Genomic DNA, 19,409 nt, shown 5'->3' with positions numbered 1-19,409 from the left:
AAAATAAATAAAGTACACTCCTCCCTCTCTCCACCAACCCAGTGCAGGCTGAGTCCTTTTCCCACCAATTACTAGGAAGAGGTGGCAGTCAGGTGACTTAGGTTAATGGAGGTGAGCATTTTTTCCGCAATTTTCTTAGGTTGGTAGACAAACCCCCATTGACCTTTCTTTACGGCCAAAATTCAAACTTGGCGCCAGTTCCTAGGAGGAGATGGCGGTCAGGTGAGTTAGGTTAGTTGAGGCTGTTTGCTGATGATGCTGTGGTGTACGGGAAGGTGTCGTCGTTGAGTGACTGTAGGAGGATACAAGATGACTTGGACAGGATTTGTGATTGGTGTAAAGAATGGCAGCTAACTCTAAATATAGATAAATGTAAATTAATGCAGATGAATAGGAAAAATATTCCTGTCACGTCAATTAAGTATTTGGGCGTAACATTGCAGAGTGATATGAAGTGGGACAAGCATGTAACGGCAGTTGGGGGGAAGGCGGATAGTCGTCTTCGGTTTATTGGTAGAATTTTGGGAAGATGTGGTTCATCTGTAAAGGACACCGTTCATAAAACTCCCTTACAACCTATTCTTGAGTACTGCTCGAGCGTTTGGGATCCCTATCAGGTCGGATTGAGGGAGGACATAGAAGCAATTCAGAGGCGGGCTGCTAGATTTATTACTGGTAGGTTTGATCACCATGGGAGTGTTACAGAAATGCTTCAGGAACTTGGGTGGGAGTCTCTAGAGGAAAGAAGGCGTTCTTTTCGTGAATCGCTACTGAGGAAATTTAGAGAACCAGCATTTGAGACTGACTACAGTACAATTTTAATGCCGCCAACTTACATTTCGCGGAAAGACTACAAAGATAAGATAAGAGAGATTAGGGCTCATACAGAGGCATATAGGTAGTGATTTTTCCATCGTTCTGTTTGGGAGTGGAACAGGGAGAGAAAATGCTAGTTGTGGTATGAGGTACCCTCCGCCACGCACCGTATGGTGGATTGCGGAATATGTATGTAGATGTAGATGTAGATGAGATGAGCTTTGTTTCTGCAGTTTTCTTAGGTTGGTAGAGAAACCCCAAGTGACCTTTCCACCAAAATGCAAACTTGGCGCCAGTTCCTAGGAAGAGGTGATGGTTGGGTGACTTAGGTTAGTGGAGGTAGCCCAAATGGCCTATCTTCCTGCCATCTTGAATAATGTCATAGCCGCCATATTGAATGACGTCATGCGCTGCTGCCAAGTCTACTTGCCGCCATCATGGATGATGTCATCCTTGCCATCTTGGAACATCTGGCAAAAATGCAGACTGTCCTCATACAAAGGTAGCTCTACTACGGAGGTGGTAAGAATGCAAAGGCATTAGAATGATAAATTAACTGCAGTCAGGTAATATATGGATAAATTTATTACAAATTATAAGGAAAGCCTTAGTTTTGAATAATTTGTAATCATAGATGAAATGTTGACGCATGTTAGAGGATGACTTTTGTTCATTCAATATATGCTGAACAGACTAGTTAAACACACCTTGAAATTCTTTGCTGTTTATGAAGCCAAAACATTCTGTACAACATCTGTTGAACTACATTGTGGAACATGAGCATGTGGTCGCTTACAAGTTGTCAAATAAACCGTATGATATTGTGCACTGCTGGGAGAAACTTTTAATCCATCCATTTGCAGACTAACTTTTGACAATTGGTATATCAGTTATCTATTGACAGTCTCACCTTTGCAGAAGCACTTCACTAGCGTGGAAACTCATAAGAAAAATAAAACAGGAATCCCTACATCTAAATTCGAGGAATATTGGGCCCTCACCGTTTGTATATCAAAAAGATATCACAATGTTGTCATATGTGCCCCCTCCCTCCAAAAAAGATTTAAATGTGTTGGTCTTCTTAGCACCAAGCGCAGTGAATGCACAGCTGATGAAGGAACCAATAAACCACACTTCATCATGGACTACAACATGAGGAAGCAAGGGGTTGACGCTGTGAACCAGATGTGCAATACATACTCTGTTGCTTGTGTAACAAAGAGATGGACAATGGCTGTATGGTTGACTGAATTAGACATCGCTGGAATCAGTACCCAAATATTGTTTCACTCCAATGCAGGAAACACAAGAAAACATATGAGGATATATTTGAAACAGTAGTCTCAATAACTAATGAAAGCTCGTTTCGTTACAAGATCCCACATTCTGACGCTTCCAAATGATCTGAAATTATTTTTGGCATCTTATAAATTGGAAGAACCTAGAGAATTGGAAGAGCCTCTATACAAAAAGGATAGTCGCTGCATTATGTGTGGCTGAAAAAATATTGTTGTTACCACAGTTTGTTGTGATCAGTTTAAGATGTTTGCTTCCAGAAAGCATTCTTCCATTGTCTGTGAAAAGTATGCAAGTAACACAACGAATGAGTTGGGTGAACAGGACCAGTAAAATCTTGTTACACATAATAACAATATCATCATTCAGAATATTTGATGCTAAATGACAAGAATATATCAAGTGCAATTTACCAGGATAATTCCGAACCAAACCGGGAAGTAAATCGATGGGGACATGCTTGTCGAACGTATTTTAAAATGTTGCCAATTCTCCATTAGACTAGTGACAGGTATAATACGGTTGCTCAGCCATTGTGAATCTTGAGCTGGCTGGCAATGAGAAGCTCATCTATCAAAGATGCGGCGTCGCTGGCTGCCTGCCACTGCAATGACTGGGATCAGAAATACAAATAGAATTCAGTGAATTTTATTCGCATTTCTGTACGTATATATGATTTCGGTCTAAAGTGTACTTATGAACAGTATTCAGATACACCTACATCTACATCTACATCCATACTCCGCAAGCCACCTGACGGTGTGTGGCGGAGGGTACCCTGAGTACCTCTATCGGTTCTCCCTTCTATTCCAGTCTCGTATTGTACGTGGAAAGAAGGATTGTCGGTATGCTTCTGTGTGGGCTCTAATCTCTCTGATTTTATCCTCATGGTCTCTTCGCGAGATATACGTAGGAGGGAGCAATATGCTGCTTGACTCTTCGGTGAAGGTATGTTCTCGAAACTTTAACAAAAGCCCATACCGAGCTACTGAGCGTCTCTCCTGCAGAGTCTTCCACTGGAGTTTATCTATCATCTCCATAACGCTTTCGCGATTACTAAATGATCCTGTAACGAAGTGCGCTGCTCTCCGTTGGATCTTCTCTATCTCTTCTATCAACCCTATCTGGTGCGGATCCCACACTGCTGAGCAGTATTCAAGCAGTGGGCGAACAAGCGTACTGTAACCTACTTCCTTTGTTGTCGGATTGCATTTCCTTAGGATTCTTCCAATGAATCTCAGTCTGGCATCTTCTTTACCGACGATCAACCTTATATGATCATTCCATTTTAAATCACTCCTAATGCGTACTCCCAGATAATTTATGGAATTAACTGCTTCCAGTTGCTGACCTGCTATTTTGTAGCTAAATGATAAGGGACCTATCTTTCTATGTATTCGCATAAAACTCATTACCCTGCAGTTACTGACTGAGTCTTTACGGAAACACAAAAATTTCTGACGGAAAAAGAAGAATTGCTTCAAAAAGCGAAGAAAGAGATATAAAGCATTAACAGTTACATTGAACAACTTAATTATAAGCGAGGGAGTCGAGTGCTGCCACGGCTGCCGCTGCTGGGCGACAGCAAGCAGTCCACAGAGAGCTCTGACACATGCGGCTTTCAAAGGCAGTCTGCCAAAAAATCTTTTAAAAAAATGTTATTGCAGGTAACTGTTATTGTCAGCGGGTCAGAAAGTGAAATGCACAGTAGTTCTACTATCATTACACTAAAGAATTAAGCAAATGGTTCAAATGGCTCTGAGCACTATGGGACTTAACATCTGAGGTCATCAGTCTCCTAGAACTTAGAACTACTTAAACCTAACTAACCTAAGGACATCACACACATCCATGCCTGAGGCAGGATTCGAACCTGCGACTGTAGCGTTTGCGTGGTCCCAGACTGAAGCGCCTAGAAAAGCTCGGCCACACCGGCCAGCAAAGACTTAAGCATTCAGACGAAAGGTGTTATAAAAATTTAAGCAATAAACAGTTTTAAACTCTAGACTTTGCATTCAGACGATGTCCTGTTTATCGCTTTTTTATTATTTTTCATGTTTGACTTTTTTATTTATTTTTTATTACATGATTATAGTTACTAAAAGTGTGCAAATGAAAATTTTATAAAACGTAATGTTACAAAAATATTAAAGGACAAACAAAAATAATACTTGTGTTACACTTGTGGCACATCAGCTAATAGAATCTTTCTTCAAGAAATGGTATAACCAGATTTTTCATGTCCATTGCCGTTGGGGTCTTCTGTCTCCAAAATGCTGTGTATATCAACAACAGTCACATTCTGCTTTGGTAATGCTTCAATGAATACAGCTTTTCATGAATCAGACCATCTCTTTCCTTCCTCACTGCTCACAATTCAGGACATTCTGTTTTCAATGTGATGCTGTGCAGAATGTCATACTGAGCCTGGAAGGGGAGAAGGGTTAACCAAAAGCGGAAGGACATATGGTCCCTCAGTGTGTTTTGGAGGGTTTACAAGAACCATCAGTAATCAAGCTCTACTTTCACCACTTCGCCGAAGACATAGTCGATAGTTATTCCTTTTAGCTATGTAAGCACATGATATTTTTTGGGGAGAAAGTAATAGTTTTCCAGGCACACGAGGGTCAAGTGTGACACGGAAGTAACAAACTGAGAACTTCTTCACCAGATGCCGGGTGACGACATGCATGTGAAGCGATGTTCGTTGGTTCCAGAAGGCAACAGTCAGGGCCATGTAGCCAGTGTCTAGCCTCATATTTTTTGTCAGTGACTTGATAACACGTTGTATACATGGTGGTGGGCAGATAGTGGTGGTGTATTGTTTTCCTTGCTTGTGGCCAATGGACAGTTGGGTACTTAGTTCCTGCCACTTGCACAAAACTGCCTGCAGAAAGGTGATGCAAAATTTTTTTGTCTTCAGCAGTGTGTTGTGGGGAGATCCAGATCACATAGCTGTATTTGAGAATGAATGCCAATACAAGGGAGAATTGTGTCACGTTTGGTGTCACCGACACCAGCAGTATGTGGCAGACTAGCATCAGAACCGACAATAGGCGACCCATTAGGGAGGCACGCTGACTGGTCCATTGTTTCCACATATTGCTCATATAAAGAATAGCTGCCCATGCCTAGACATTAACCAGTCCCATCCCTCCATACTACTTTTAAATACGTGTCCTATGGAAAGAAAATACTCAGAGGCCTCCTGATGTCTACAACCTGTCACTACTGGCAGATGGAGGATCTGTGTCACATGATTAAGTTTCGACATCACGTAGAGGTCCAGGTATAGCATATGTTACAGTTGGTTCAAGTCCCAGTGCAAGTTCTGTGGTAACCATCGATAGTTTGCTGTGGCTGTTCAAGCACATCCTTTGTAAACATGACTCTTAAATAGTTCATTGGCTGGAGAAAGGGAAGCAACAGCGCCCAGCCCAAGACGCACCCAAAATCCAACGCCGCTGGTTTGTTGATGGTCAGAAGATTGCCCATGGACTGTCTGTATCATTTGATACAGTTTAGTACGGTGTGGACTTCATCAGCGGAAAGAACCAGCAGTAGCAGTTCCTCAGTCGTACACCCTAAAGCAGAAGATGATGTTCTGCCTGTGTTAAAAGTCCTGAGGAGTGGCTCGAGTGTGATTACATAAAGGTATGTAAAAATGGGCTCAACCTTTTCGTAGAGACCTCTTAACGGGTACAGTGACCACCATACGCCTGTTGATCTGCACCTGAAAGTTGGCTGCTGCCAAAAGGTGCCACAATATGTCAGTGAGGCTCAGGTAAATGTCACACACTCCATCACCTTTAGGAGGAAGTTATGGAACCTTCTATCGAAGGCCCATCCGAAATGGATGGAGATGACATTCTCACATGGTATAGCTGAGGCGATTGCTATTAAGTCCCTACAGCTGCTGACAGCCATTTGCTTGTTGGCGTCTTCCCCCCGCAAAATCTGTTTTGGGATGAGGGTCACTGGCAATGTGGTTTTAATGTGGCCTGCCAAAAACCCAGCGAGGATCTTGTAGTCGACTTTCAACATTATAAGAGGCCAAAAGTCGTTGGCCAATTACCCTCCTGCTGACTTTTGTATTGTTATAAGAAGTTCTTCGATTAAAGTAGGTGCTACAGTGCAGTCTGTGGACATGACTTCACGGTACATTGGAACCAGGTAGGGCATAATGAAGTCATGGAACATCTAGTAAAACTCTTGTGGTAATCCTTTGAGCCCTGGAGACATATTGAGAGAACCGTTGTCCAATGCGTCCTGCAGGCGTTAATGCAAGACCTCTGTTAATGCCAACACTGTTGCTGTGTTGATAGTGTATGTCACCTGCTGCAATGCTTCTGCAGGCGAATCATGTATGGTCCTTTGCTGGTAAAGATGACGAAAATGACACTCCATGGCTTTCACTATGGTTGCTTGGATTGTACAGGAGCAACCGTCACATGTCCTAAGGCATGTGATTAACAGTCGGCGATGTCGGCATATGTCTGCTACAATGTCGTGTATGTTGAGTAGCTCTGCAGCCGTTCAGTCATTTCATCATGAGTTGACCATGGTGCTTTCTTATCAGCGCTTCTTCAACGATAGTACGTCTGCCTTGATTTTGTGTTGTTCTTGTTGTCTCTCCAGTGATGGGAGCAGAGCAGTGAGGTCCCTGAGCACAGTGTAGTAAAAGTTCGGGGTCTGCCAGTTCTATGTATCTGTATCCTTGCCAAACTGCATAAATAACTCGTGGACTGCTGGTTGGTGCAGAGGAGCTACCAGGCCAAAGTCGAGAGGTATCAGGAGTGACGTCGTTCACAGTTAGTTCACATTGTGGTGACCTGCTGACAGCAGTCTAGGTCTCGGAGATGAGTTCCATACATCTTCCAAAACCTGTTACTGTGCCACACTTGCTAGGGATGAAGATGCATTGCGCAGGTATAGGTGCTGTGATCTGAGAAGGCCAGAGTCCATCGTTCAGCGGCCAATACTTCCTGTGTAAGACCTTGTGACACATATATGCATTCCAGTAATATGTATACCTTTTCCTGTGAGTCATGAAAATGAAGATCGTGAATCACCATACTCAGTGTCGAACAAGGCGCTTAGTGCAGCATTTGAGCCTTGGGATGAACACACAATTAAAATCTCTGACGAAGCTGCTGTGTTCATATCATCCAAGGAAAAGAGGGGTGATGTACTTGGAGTAGAACCTGATCCAGTCACAACATTTAATAGTGCCTGACAATTGATAAACATTAATGAATCGCATTTCTAATCCTCAAGCTGAGGGAAGATATGTTATATTGATGACTATGACACCATCATGCACTAAAATTACCATGCTGATGTCAGCATGACACCAGGCAAAATGTGCATTCGGTAACCATAAAAGTCTGGGACTGCGTTTGTTCGCATTTCTTGCAGGAATGCGAATTTGAGTCCTATGGTCAAATTGCTTCTCTCAGGAATTGAATGTTGGCAGGGACCTAATTGATATTAATCGTGATCAAACAATAAGTCTGGTGGTGCAGTGATTGAGCGGGGCTATTCATGGTGATTGTGGAGAGAAGTGCATGTTGTAAGTGAAGTCACACTGCTCCCAATGCGGCCCTGCTGGTGTTGTTCAGTGGTACCTGATTGAGCCCTGGAGTGGGGTACTGTCCAGTATCGAGGTCCTTGACCCGTGATGTGGGTAAGGAAGTCTGTTCATGTTCCATAAGGCCGCGGTGATTGACAGGATGGGACCGAGCAGCTTTGCAGCCTGCACTGGACCTACCTGCTGATTACTGTTAGCCACAGAGGACTGGCAGATGGACGCTGCTAGCCCTATTGTCCTTTCCACAATGGTGGAGTTGGTGGCAACATTGTCAGCCTTCTGGTCGAAATTGTGCAGGATCAATTCTTCCTCTTCAGGCGAGTGGGAACTACCATGTTCAGACTTGGACCTGCAGCATCACTTTCAGCGTTTCGGTTAATGTTGTTTTTGTGCATGGCCTTCTGTGTCGGAAGATCGCATTGACTCATGCTTTGCGGAGATGAAGACTTCATTGGTACAACAAGTGAATCGACTGCCATTCTACTGTTGGTGGTGCCTGCAGTGCCTGGTGGTGCTGATGGCATTGTACGATGTTCTGCCACTGGAAAAGCTGAAGGATTGGCCAGGCATTGGACCATGGAGGGATTTTCCAGTATAGCAAAGTCGGTCTGTTGTTTCTGGTCAGGAAGAGACATGGCAAGCACTGCCACATAAGTCACCAGGAGGATTGTCGGCATCAGTGGAGGAACCTTACCTTGGTGTGGATGTTGTGTGATCTAGTGCTGGAGGCGCTCGGAACCTAAATGCCTTCCTTGCTGCATCCGAACACGACTTAGACTGCTTGTTATAAATAACTATGGCCCTGCAGCATCTTATCTTATGATCTTATGATAGTATATGCCATCAGAATTCAATGTGCGTCTGATGAACTACGTTGAGAACTGGATACGTCTTAGACTGGTTCCATTTTTGTGCTCTGTGTTGTTTTACCATGCCATAGGGCTGGAGTGCCACGACATCTTCTCGCGGGAGTTTGAAGGGTAGTTTGAATATGCAGATAGTCTATAGTCCCAGTCTGGCCTCCACGTTGTCAACATTTCTGTCTGCATAGCAGAAGCGGAGTCCCTGCTTAATCCCCGGAAGACTCCTGTCGATTATAGCGTCGTAACAAGTTTCACATGGACTGTATCTCTTATGATCGAAAAGTGGGTGCTGACAATGCCAGCAGTTGGAATCTTGGCCTCCTGCATTAAAAAACGCTCGAAGCCGAGTGCTTATGGTAAAGTAGTTTCAAAGAGCGAATTTCAGTGTTGATTTTCTGTATTGATTCACCATAATCTTGTTGCATTATGGTGTCACGTCAGTGTTGCTCGGGGGGGGGGGGGGGGGGGGGGGGGGGGGGAATACACAAGGCGAGCATGTCCGCACTGCAGGTAGAAACATATAGCACGTCCACTCTATTCAGTTCCTAAGGTTGGACTGACCATTGGACAATTGGTGCAGACATAGCGTAACATCTCGAACGGAAGACAAGACTTCCTTCAGGAATTGCCACAGTCTACAGTGTATCCACATAGTGCACAAAGCTGGACATAGAGAATTATAAGTGTGGCTAGTTTATTTCTTCCACATTGCTATTGACAGACTTAGACTCTGCAGCGACCAGTTGCCAGCCAGATTTCATGTCAAAGAGTGGACATGTGCAGACAGACAAATGATTACAAATTCAGAAAAACTGGATCATTTATTCAAGAGAAACAACTTCACAAACTGAGCCAGTGAATAGCGTGTTGGTCCACCTCTGGCCGTTATGGAAGTAGTTATTTGGCTTGTCATTGATTGATACAGTTGATGGATGTCCTCATGACGGATATCGTGCCAAATTCTGTCCAATTGGTGTGTCAGATCGTCAAAATCCCAAGGTGGTTGGAGGTCCCAGCCCATGATGCTCCAAACATTCTGAGTTGGGGAGAGACCTGATGACCTTGCTGGTAAAGGTAGGCTTTGACAAGCACGAAGACAAGCAGTAGAAACTCTTGCTGTATGCGAGCAGGCAGTATCTTGCCGAAATTTCAGTCCTGAGTGGCTTGCCAGGAAGGGCAACAAAATGGGGAATTGAATATCGTAGATGTACTGCTGTGCTGTAGGGGTGCCTCAGATAACAACCAAAGGAGTCCTGCTATGAAATCAAATGACTCCCCACACCATCACTCCTTGTTGTTGAGCCACATGGCGGACGATAGACAGGTTGGAATCGCACCGCTGTCTGTGTCGTCTCCAAACATGTCATCAGCCTGGAATCTTATTGACTGGAGTAGAATTGTCTTCAGTTATGAATCCTGCTTCGAATTGAGCCATGATGACCAGTGAAGATGTGTCTGGAGACGCCCTGGAGAGTGGTGGGATACCAACCTAGCTGACGCTCGTCTGTGCCCTGACAGCTATGGTCTTGGGTGCTACTTCATTTCATAGCAAGACCCCTTTAGTTGTCATCCGTGGGACTCTTACAACACAGCAGTACGTCGACGATACTCTATGCCCCATTTTGTTAACTTCCATGGCAAGCCTTCCTGGGCTTACATTTCAGCAAGACTCTGCCTGCCCACATACTGTGAGAGTTTCTACTGTTTGTCCTCTTGCTTGACAGGACCAACTTGCCAGCAAGATCGCCAGATCTATCTGCAATTGAGAACATTTGCAGCCTTATGGGTAAGGCCCTCTAACCAGCTCTAGGTTTTGATTCTAGAGTGCGCCCATTGGATAGAATCTGGTATGATGTCCCTCAGAAGGATATTCAACAACTCTGTCAATTAATGCTGAGTCAAACGAATGTTTGCAGAAGTGACTGTGGTGGACTAACACATTGTTGACTTGCACAGTTTGTGATGCTCTTTTTCTTGAATAAACCATCCAATTTTCCTGAGACTGTAACCATTTGTTAGTCTGTAAACGTAAATCACATCTACCGATTTTCATCCCGTTTGGGCATCTTTATTTTGTCTTAGAGTGTATTTTATGATGAGACCCATGTATTCCAAGTCTTTTTTATATGTCTCAGGTTTCCTACATTCTCTGGTCCAGTTGTCTTTCAGCATAGTTGATGTGCTGAAGAGCTCCAGACTGTCTCCATCTTCTTCCAGTCCCCAGTGTCCATTAGCTCCTGGTATGGTCCAGAGAAGGTAGTCACAATGTCTGCTCTGAAATAAGTCTCTTTATTGAGTTTGTGCACATGTCTGGATGTCACTGTTTTACCCAGTCCTAGTATATATTTCTTGAACATAGTGTTGACTTTTTATATTCTTTTCATATCGAAAAGCTTATATTTTTGCCGTATGATCAATTTCCATAAGTCACTTTGAGTAGCGACATCACTGTGCTTGTTGATGGACTACTTCTGTTTGGGATATTATATGAGGCTTCGATGGTTGTTGCTGCTCCTTGCATACCGAAATATTTTGGTGCGACCTGTAATTAATTCCTGGATACTTAAATTTCCCCACTACTTTCAGTGGTGATCTTCTTCCTCCCTTCCTGAAAGTCATTTGAACTGTCTTCTCCTGGATTACCTTTAGGTCATTTTTCCCTTGTTGTAGTTGCTGGTCTTTGGTACTCCTCTCATACTGTTGATATTATTACCATATTGTCAACATAGGGAATCATTTTTGCTTTTGAGGCTTCCTCAGTTGTGTTTGTCACATCTGTTGTATATATGTTGAAGAGTGTTAACTCATATGGTGGTCTTGGAGAACTCCATTTGTCTCTATGATTTTTTCTTTAGATTCCAACCTGGTTATTTATTTGGATCAGATTTCTTAAAGGCATGCCTCGACTGTTCTAATCGACATGTCTCCCTCTCTGGGCAATCTTTTCAGATACCCCGTGTGGGAGTGTGCTCCCTGCCGCCGTTGGATAAGCAGCTGCAGCAGCAAGTCGTATAACCCTAGCTTACTTATTTGTTACATAGTTTAATTAATTTCTTTGCGTGTTTTTGGATACTTGCATTGTTTAATTCGTATATTTCGGGCGTATTATAGTATTTGAGGGTTGTAGCATCGCGCCTTAGTACCTGAATAGTGCAAATTTGCGTAGTCGTCTGTCTTCTGTTTTTGTTGTGAACGGCCAGTGTCGGTTGGCCAGTCAGTGTGCTCCCTGCCGCCGTTGGATAAGCAGCTGCAGCAGCAAGTCGTATAACCCGAGCTTACTTATTTGTTACATAGTTTAATTAATTTCTTTGCGTGTTTTTGGGTACTTGCATTGTTTAATTCATATATTTCGGGCGTATTATAGTATTTGACAGTTGTAGCATCGCGCTTTAGTGTTTACTTCGTAGATTCTTATTCAAATTGCGTGTGAGTTTCGTATAGGAGGTGCAATTTCGAGTTTTAGTTACTGTAATCGTAAATTCAGCAGATTGTAGCGCAGTCGTTAGGCATTTGTACAGGTTAGTTGATACATTCTTTGCGTGTTCCGCTTGCGTTATCTAGGCACCGACTCGTGTTTCAGTAACTGTTGTTAAACATCGATTAGAATGGACAGGGACTGCGATTGCTGTGTTCGGATGAGGGCTGACTTGGCATCCCTTCGCTCACAGCTGCAATCGGCGCTGACTTCGGTCGCGCAGCTTGAGGCTGTTGCCAATGGGCACCACTGTGGGGAGCCGGACTCGGGTATCACGGGGATGTCAACCTCATCCCGTCTGTCCCCAGATCGGTCTGCCGCTGTGGTTGCCCCGGTTGCTGCCCGCAGTGGGGCTGAGCCCTCGCCTGTGGTTGATTGGGAGGTCGTTCCAAGGCGTGGCAGGCGGCGAAAGGCGTCCCCGGAAGCTGACCAGAAAGCCTCCCCGGTGCGTCTGACAAACCGGTTTCAGGCACTGTCTCTGGCTGAGCCAGATGCAGCTGCCTGCCCTGTTTCAGAGGATCATTCTCAGCCTTCTAGGTCCGGGCAATCGCAGAGGTTGGGCTTACTGGTAGTTGGGAGCTCCAATGTTAGGCGCGTAATGGGGCCCCTTAGGGATATGGCGGCTAAGGAGGGGAAGAAATCCAGTGTGCACTCCGTGTGCATTCCGGGAGGAGTCATTCCTGATGTCGAAAGGGTCCTTCCGGATGCCATGAAGAGCACAGGGTGCAGCCAGCTGCAGGTGGTGGCACATGTCGGCACTAATGACGTGTGTCGCTTTGGATCTGAGGAAATTCTCTCTGGATTCCAGCGGATATCTGATTTGGTGAAGGCTGCCGGTCTTGCTTACGAGATGAAGGCAGAGCTCACCATCTGCAGCATCGTTGACAGAACCGACTGCGGACCTTTGGTGCAGAGCCGGGTGGAGGGTCTGAATCAGAGGCTCAGACGGTTTTGCGACCGTATTGGCTGCAGATTCCTTGACTTGCGCCATAGGGTGGTGGGGTTTCGGGTTCCGCTGAATAGGTCAGGAGTTCACTACACTCAGCTGGCGGCTACACGGGTAGCGGAGGCTGTGTGGCGTGGACTGGGCGGTTTTTTAGGTTAGAAGGCCTCGGGAAAGTGCGGGATGGGCTGCAATGTCAAAGGGTGCTTGGCAATTACAGGACGTGCTTGGATCAAGGAACAGTCGGAATTATAGTTGTAAATTGTTGTAGTTGCGCTGGAAAAGTCCCTGAGCTTCAAGCGCTAATAGAAAGCACAGAAGCTGATATCGTTATAGGTACAGAAAGCTGGCTAAAGCCTGAAATAAGTTCTGCAGAAATTTTTACGAAGTCTCAGACGGTGTTCAGGAAAGATAGATTAGGCAGAATTGGTGGTGGAGTGTTGGTGTCTGTCAGTAGTGGTTTATCTTGTAGTGAAGTCGAAGTAGATACTCTGTGCGAATTGGTGTGGGTGGAGGTTATACTTAACAGCCGAATTAAGTTAATAATTGGCTCCTTCTACCGACCCCCAGACTCCGATGATACAGTTGCGGAACAGTTCAGAGAAAGTTTGAGTCTCGTAACAAATAAATACCCCACTCATACGGTTATAGTTGGTGGGGACTTCAACCTACCCTCGATATGTTGGCAAAAATACTTGTTCAAAACCGGTGGTAGGCACAAAACGTCTTCCGAGATTGTCCTAAATGCATTCTCCGAAAATTATTTAGAGCAGTTAGTCCACGAACCCACGCGAATTGTAAATGGTTGCGAAAACACACTTGACCTCTTGGCCACAAACAATCCAGAGCTGATAGAGAGCATCATGACTGATACAGGGATTAGTGATCACAAGGTCATTGTAGCTAGGCTCAATACCATTTCTTCCAAATCCATCAGAAACAAACGCAAAATAATTTTATTTAAAAAAGCGGATAAAGTACCACTAGAAGCCTTCCTAAAAGACAATTTCCATTCCTTCCGAACTGACTATGCGAATGTAGACGAGATGTGGCTCAAATTCAAAGATATAGTAGCAACAGCAATTGAGATATTCATACCTCATAAATTGGTAAGAGATGGAACGGATCCCCCGTGGTACACAAAAAAGGTCCGAACGCTGTTGCAGAGGCAACGGAAAAAGCATGCGAAGTTCAGAAGAACGCGAAATCCTGAAGATGGGCTAAAATTTACAGACGCGCGAAATTTGGCACGTACTTCGATGCGAGATGCCTTTAATAGGTTCCACAACGAAACATTGTCTCGAAATTTGGTAGAAAATCCGAAGAAATTCTGGTCGTATGTAAAGTACACAAGCGGCAAGACGCAGTCAATACCTTCGCTGCGCAGTGCCGATGGTACTGTTATCGACGACTGCGCCGCTAAAGCGGAGTTATTGAACGCAGTTTTCCGAAATTCCTTCACCAGGGAAGACGAATGGAATATTCCAGAATTTGAAACACGAACATCTGCTAGCATGAGTTTCTTAGAAGTAGATACCTTAGGGGTTGCGAAGCAACTCAAATCGCTTGATACGGGCAAGTCTTCAGGTCCAGATTGTATACCGATTAGGTTCCTTTCAGATTACGCTGATACTATAGCTCCCTACTTAGCACTCATATACAACCGCTCGCTCACCGATAGATCTGTACCTACAGATTGGAAAATTGCGCAGGTCGCACCAGTGTTCAAGAAGGGTAGTAGGAGTAATCCATTTAACTACAGACCTATATCATTGACGTCGGTTTGCAGTAGGGTTTTGGAGCATATACTGTATTCAAACATTATGAATCACCTCGAAGGGAACGATCTATTGACACGTAATCAGCATGGCTTCAGAAAACATCGCTCTTGTGCAACGCAGCTAGCTCTTTATTCGCACGAAGTAATGGCCGCTATCGACAGGGGATCTCAAGTTGATTCCGTATTTCTAGATTTCCGGAAAGCTTTTGACACCGTTCCTCACAAGCGACTTCTAATCAAGCTGCGGAGCTATGGGGTATCGTCTCAGTTGTGCGACTGGATTCGTGATTTCCTGTCAGGAAGGTCGCAGTTCGTAGTAATAGACGGCAAATCATCGAGTAAAACTGAAGTGATATCAGGTGTTCCCCAGGGAAGCGTCCTGGGACCTCTACTGTTCCTGATCTATATAAATGACCTGGGTGACAATCTGAGCAGTTCTCTTAGGTTGTTCGCAGATGATGCTGTAATTTACCGTCTAGTAAGGTCATCCGAAGACCAGTATCAGCTGCAAAGCGATTTAGAAAAGATTGCTGTATGGTGTGTCAGGTGGCAGTTGACGCTAAATAACGAAAAGTGTGAGATGATCCACATGAGTTCCAAAAGAAATCCGTTGGAATTCGATTACTCGATAAATAGTACAATTCTCAAGGCTGTCAATTCAAGTAAGTACCTGGGTGTTAAAATTACAAACAACTTCAGTTGGAAGGACCACATAGATAATATTGTCGGGAAGGCGAGCCAAAGGTTGCGTTTCATTGGCAGGACACTTAGAAGATGCAACAAGTCCACCAAAGAGACAGCTTACACTACACTCGTTCGTCCTCTGTTAGAATATTGCTGCGCGGTGTGGGATCCTTACCAGGTGGGATTGACGGAGGACATCGAGAGGGTGCAAAGAAGGGCAGCTCGTTTTGTATTTTCGCGTTATAGGGGAGAGAGTGTGGCAGATATGATACACGAGTTGGGATGGAAGTCATTACAGCATAGACGTTTTTCGTCGCGGCGAGACCTTCTTACGAAATTCCAGTCACCAACTTTCTCTTCCGAATGCGAAAATATTTTGTTGAGCCCAACCTACATAGGTAGGAATGATCATCAAAATAAAATAAGAGAAATCAGAGCTCGAACAGAAAGGTTTAGGTTTTCGTTTTTCCCGCTCGCTGTTCGGGAGTGGAATAGTAGAGAGATAGTATGATTGTGGTTCGATGAACCCTCTGCCAAGCACTTAAATGTGAATTGCAGAGTAGTCATGTAGATGTAGATGTAGATACCTATAAAGACTGCATGATAGTTTCCTCTTTGATGTCTCAGTGCGTCTTCTATCTGGTCCCTTAAGTATTTTAGTGCTTGTACCTTACTTCTTCCCTTCATAAAGCCAAATTGGCATTCTAGGATGTTTCCTTCGATTGCATTGAGTAGTCTTTTGTTCAGGATCTTCGTGAATATACTCCTCTGAACAAATCTGGGGAACTTCTCTCCCCCTGCCTTTCATACAGGATCTTTATTGTCATAGTTTCCCGGCTTTTGGTAATTACTCCTGCCTATGGGCACTTGTTCATCAGGATCTTCGATAGTTGCTCCATGCTGTCAATAAAGTGTTTAAGATGTTCCACATATATATTGCCTGAATCCACCGACTTTTTGTTTCTTCCTTCTTTTGTTGGTTGTCTGACTTTTGTAGTCGTTATTAATTCAATTTTGGATGCAGTCTCCGTTGCTTCCATTTTGTATACCTTGTCTTTTTTCTGTTTATTCGGTTGGTCTGAGAAATACGTTTCCCATTTTTTCATGCGGATTTCTACTCTTGTGGATGAGACTTTTTTCCTTGTTGCTATGATTTTGCATACATTGCGAACTTATTGTCTTCTCCTTGATGAATTCTGCTTTTTTTCCTTTTAATTATAGACTTGTATTTCATCCTGTTTTCTATATATATATAGCTAAATCGGACTGTTGTCTGTATGTTTTTGTTGTGTATAGTGTCCATTTGGTTTCTTTCCTTTCCTTGTTGATCCCAGTAGAACAATTTTTGCCTTTTTTTTCTCTTTTGGTTTTCATGACTAGGTCTTCTCCCAGGTTTCTCTCCTCTATTATTAATGTAGTTGCTCTTTTGAAGTTACCTTTTCATGCTGTATCATTTCTTGTTGTATTTTTTGGAATAGATATTTGGTCCAGTTGCTTCTTTTCTCAGTTGTGGTGTGTAGATGTGGAAGTTTATCATTATGGGGGTATGTTTCTTTAAGGACACTGCAGATGAGGACCATAATTCTTGTTTTTTTTCCTTTTTTTAAGTTTCTTCTTTTATAAAAGACTAAGACTGCCACACTGATTCAGTATTGAACTATGTATGTTGGTATTTCCTTTTTATTTACTGGTCAGAAACTTCCTTCTTCTAGTGTTTCTAGAAGTATGTGGCCTTGGTTTCTTGCGTATCAAGGAAACAGTTAATATCACCCGCATATTTGTGTCATATCCTGTTTGTTTGGTGACTTTTGGTAACACATCAATTATACTTTCAGCTGTTACACCTGGCAGTATATATGTCTTTATTACTGCAATTGTGGTAATTTTGATTATTACCACATTTTCCTCTTTGACAATTACTTTACTGTTCTCTGTTGTCCATTTTAGTAAGGTGTCAACTCCTCCTACTGGTCTTCCCTCCACTGGCTTTGCTAGTGCATAGACAGTGTAGAAACCTTGAAGATCTGTAGATTCAGTGAGGAAGATCTTTGTGAATATTATAGTATCAATTTCTTCCATTACATCCTCTGCTGTGTTAGACAATGCATTTTCCATTCCCTCAAGTTTCCCTAATACCGTGTTTATGCTCTTATTTTGGTGTGATTCTTGTTTTAGTTCATCATTTTTCGTTTTCAGAATCAGGCCTCACTTATGGAAGCACACTCAGTGGAGGTTGTACTGGAACATTTGAAATTTGCCACAGAAAGAAAGTGAAATAATAAAATAAAGATTTTGCAAAGTAAGCTGGAAAGCCAACCGGATAAAAAAATTAGGAGAACGTCAAGTAGAGTTTAGCAAAAGACTGTCCAGTGTGGAACAAATTTTAAATCTGAAATATAACATTTGAAGACTAAAAAAAAGCATATGGTTTGATTGGCAGGGGAACAGTATTGAAGAACATAAAAGTGTTTGGAGATGACAGTAAATCAGTGGCAATCATAAAAAACACAATAACAAATACAAGGGGCATAATTAAAATTTTTGGTGAAAGCTCCGATGTTTTTGAGATCAAAAGAGGTGTAAAACTAGTAGATGGGTTGTCACAACTGTTGTTCAGTTGTGTAATGGAAAAGTAACCAGAGGGTGAGGAAAAAGAACAGAAAAGAAAGAAGGCATTTATAAATAATCACAGTTTGGAAGAAAGGAGATAATGTGAGTACTGCTGCTTTGGCGTTTGCAGAAAGCTTGTCATCTTAGCTGAATGTATAGAAATGCAACAATGCAGATAAATCTCCTGCAAAAGACAGCTACAAAAGCAGACCCATGTATATCTTCACAAAAACAAAATACATGACAGATAAGAAGGAAGCCCTGAAATACATGGAAACTGATTACAGAAGAATGAAAATTGAAATGTGCATATCGCATTTGTGGCTCAATCCCCCTTCTGCAGAATTCAGTCACCTGGAGAAAGTCCTTTCAGTTGATGTCACTTCGGCAACTTGCAATGATAATAAGGACAACACATATACCTGATCTAGCGGGGTATCTAAGCCAGGACCCCAATATCGAAAGTCTGCAACGCTATCACAAGACTGCGAGCCACTAACATCACAAAAGGATAAGAAAGGCTAAATAATAATATTATACAACCAAATGGTTTGGAGATAGAATAAACTTAGCAAGAGCAAGGGAAATGGAAGTGACTCTTCAGTTAACAAAAAACCTGTGTGACAAGAAGAAAAAATTTGAAACTCCGGCACTACAGCGCTGTCATTAGACGAGAATGCCGTTATGCTTAAGAATGTCTTTCGTTAAATACAGCCAAACAATTAAGTGAAGCAGAAAAAGGAAAGGAAAATAATCAGGAAAATCTTGGAACCAAAATATGGCAAGGTGATACAAAAAGTATTAAACAAATTTATAAAAAAAAGAACGAATTTTAGAAACAGTGAGAAGGAGTATCGTGTATTCTAATGACACCTTAGTGCTGGATCATGGAAGTTAAAGCAGATCTGAGGGAAATGGAAATAACACCGAGAGGAATAGGAAAATGGGGAAAGTGCAGAGGAAAAGTAAAAAGTTTATGGGCCTCGAGAAGTAATGAAAGAAAAAAAAAAACTAGCGCAATGTGGACAGAAGAAAAGAGCAAAAAATGACACCATTTGAAACGCATTGTGCAGGGTTTTAACGTGACGTGGCGGCAAGTGTGAATTGTACTTCATTAGTTTTTATTTTCTAATTGACATGCTGATCGTTCAAGCCTTACATTTACGAGGACAATGAGGTTCTCTGCGATGATTTTGAAATCTTCTGCACAATATTTATAATACTTTATCGTATCTGTTTAAAAATAATTACACATAGAGCAATTTCCTAAACTGTGACGATGTATTTGTTATTGAACATAGCTTATACAAGGCACCATTTGAGCAACGGTGAAATAACTGACTTTAATCTCT

The 19,409-nt window shown here is 42.9% G+C and overlaps 1 protein-coding gene across 1 annotated transcript; it reads left to right on the top strand.

The window, feature by feature from the left end:
* The first annotated feature begins 1,592 nt into the window (after positions 1-1,592).
* Positions 1,593-2,157, top strand: LOC126335772 (uncharacterized). Its single transcript, XM_049999233.1, has 2 exons — positions 1,593-1,629; positions 1,721-2,157. The coding sequence occupies exons 1-2, from the start codon at positions 1,593-1,595 to the stop codon at positions 2,155-2,157; spliced, it is 474 nt and encodes a 157-aa protein (XP_049855190.1).
* Positions 2,158-19,409: the final 17,252 nt, after the last annotated feature.

Source organism: Schistocerca gregaria, chromosome 2, assembly GCF_023897955.1.
Source record: "Schistocerca gregaria isolate iqSchGreg1 chromosome 2, iqSchGreg1.2, whole genome shotgun sequence".
Taxonomy (NCBI): Eukaryota; Metazoa; Arthropoda; class Insecta; order Orthoptera; family Acrididae; genus Schistocerca; species Schistocerca gregaria.
Note: the sequence above shows the minus strand (reverse complement) of the source record. Positions and strands in the feature narration are given on the sequence as shown.

Bases quoted from the DNA above. Each gene is read 5' to 3' on its own strand.
- LOC126335772 (XM_049999233.1), top strand. From the start codon at position 1,593: ATGAGCATGTGGTCGCTTACAAGTTGTCAAATAAACC. The intron at 1,630-1,720 runs GTATGATATTGT...ATCTATTGACAG, and splicing joins TACAAGTTGTCAAATAAACC to TCTCACCTTTGCAGAAGCAC.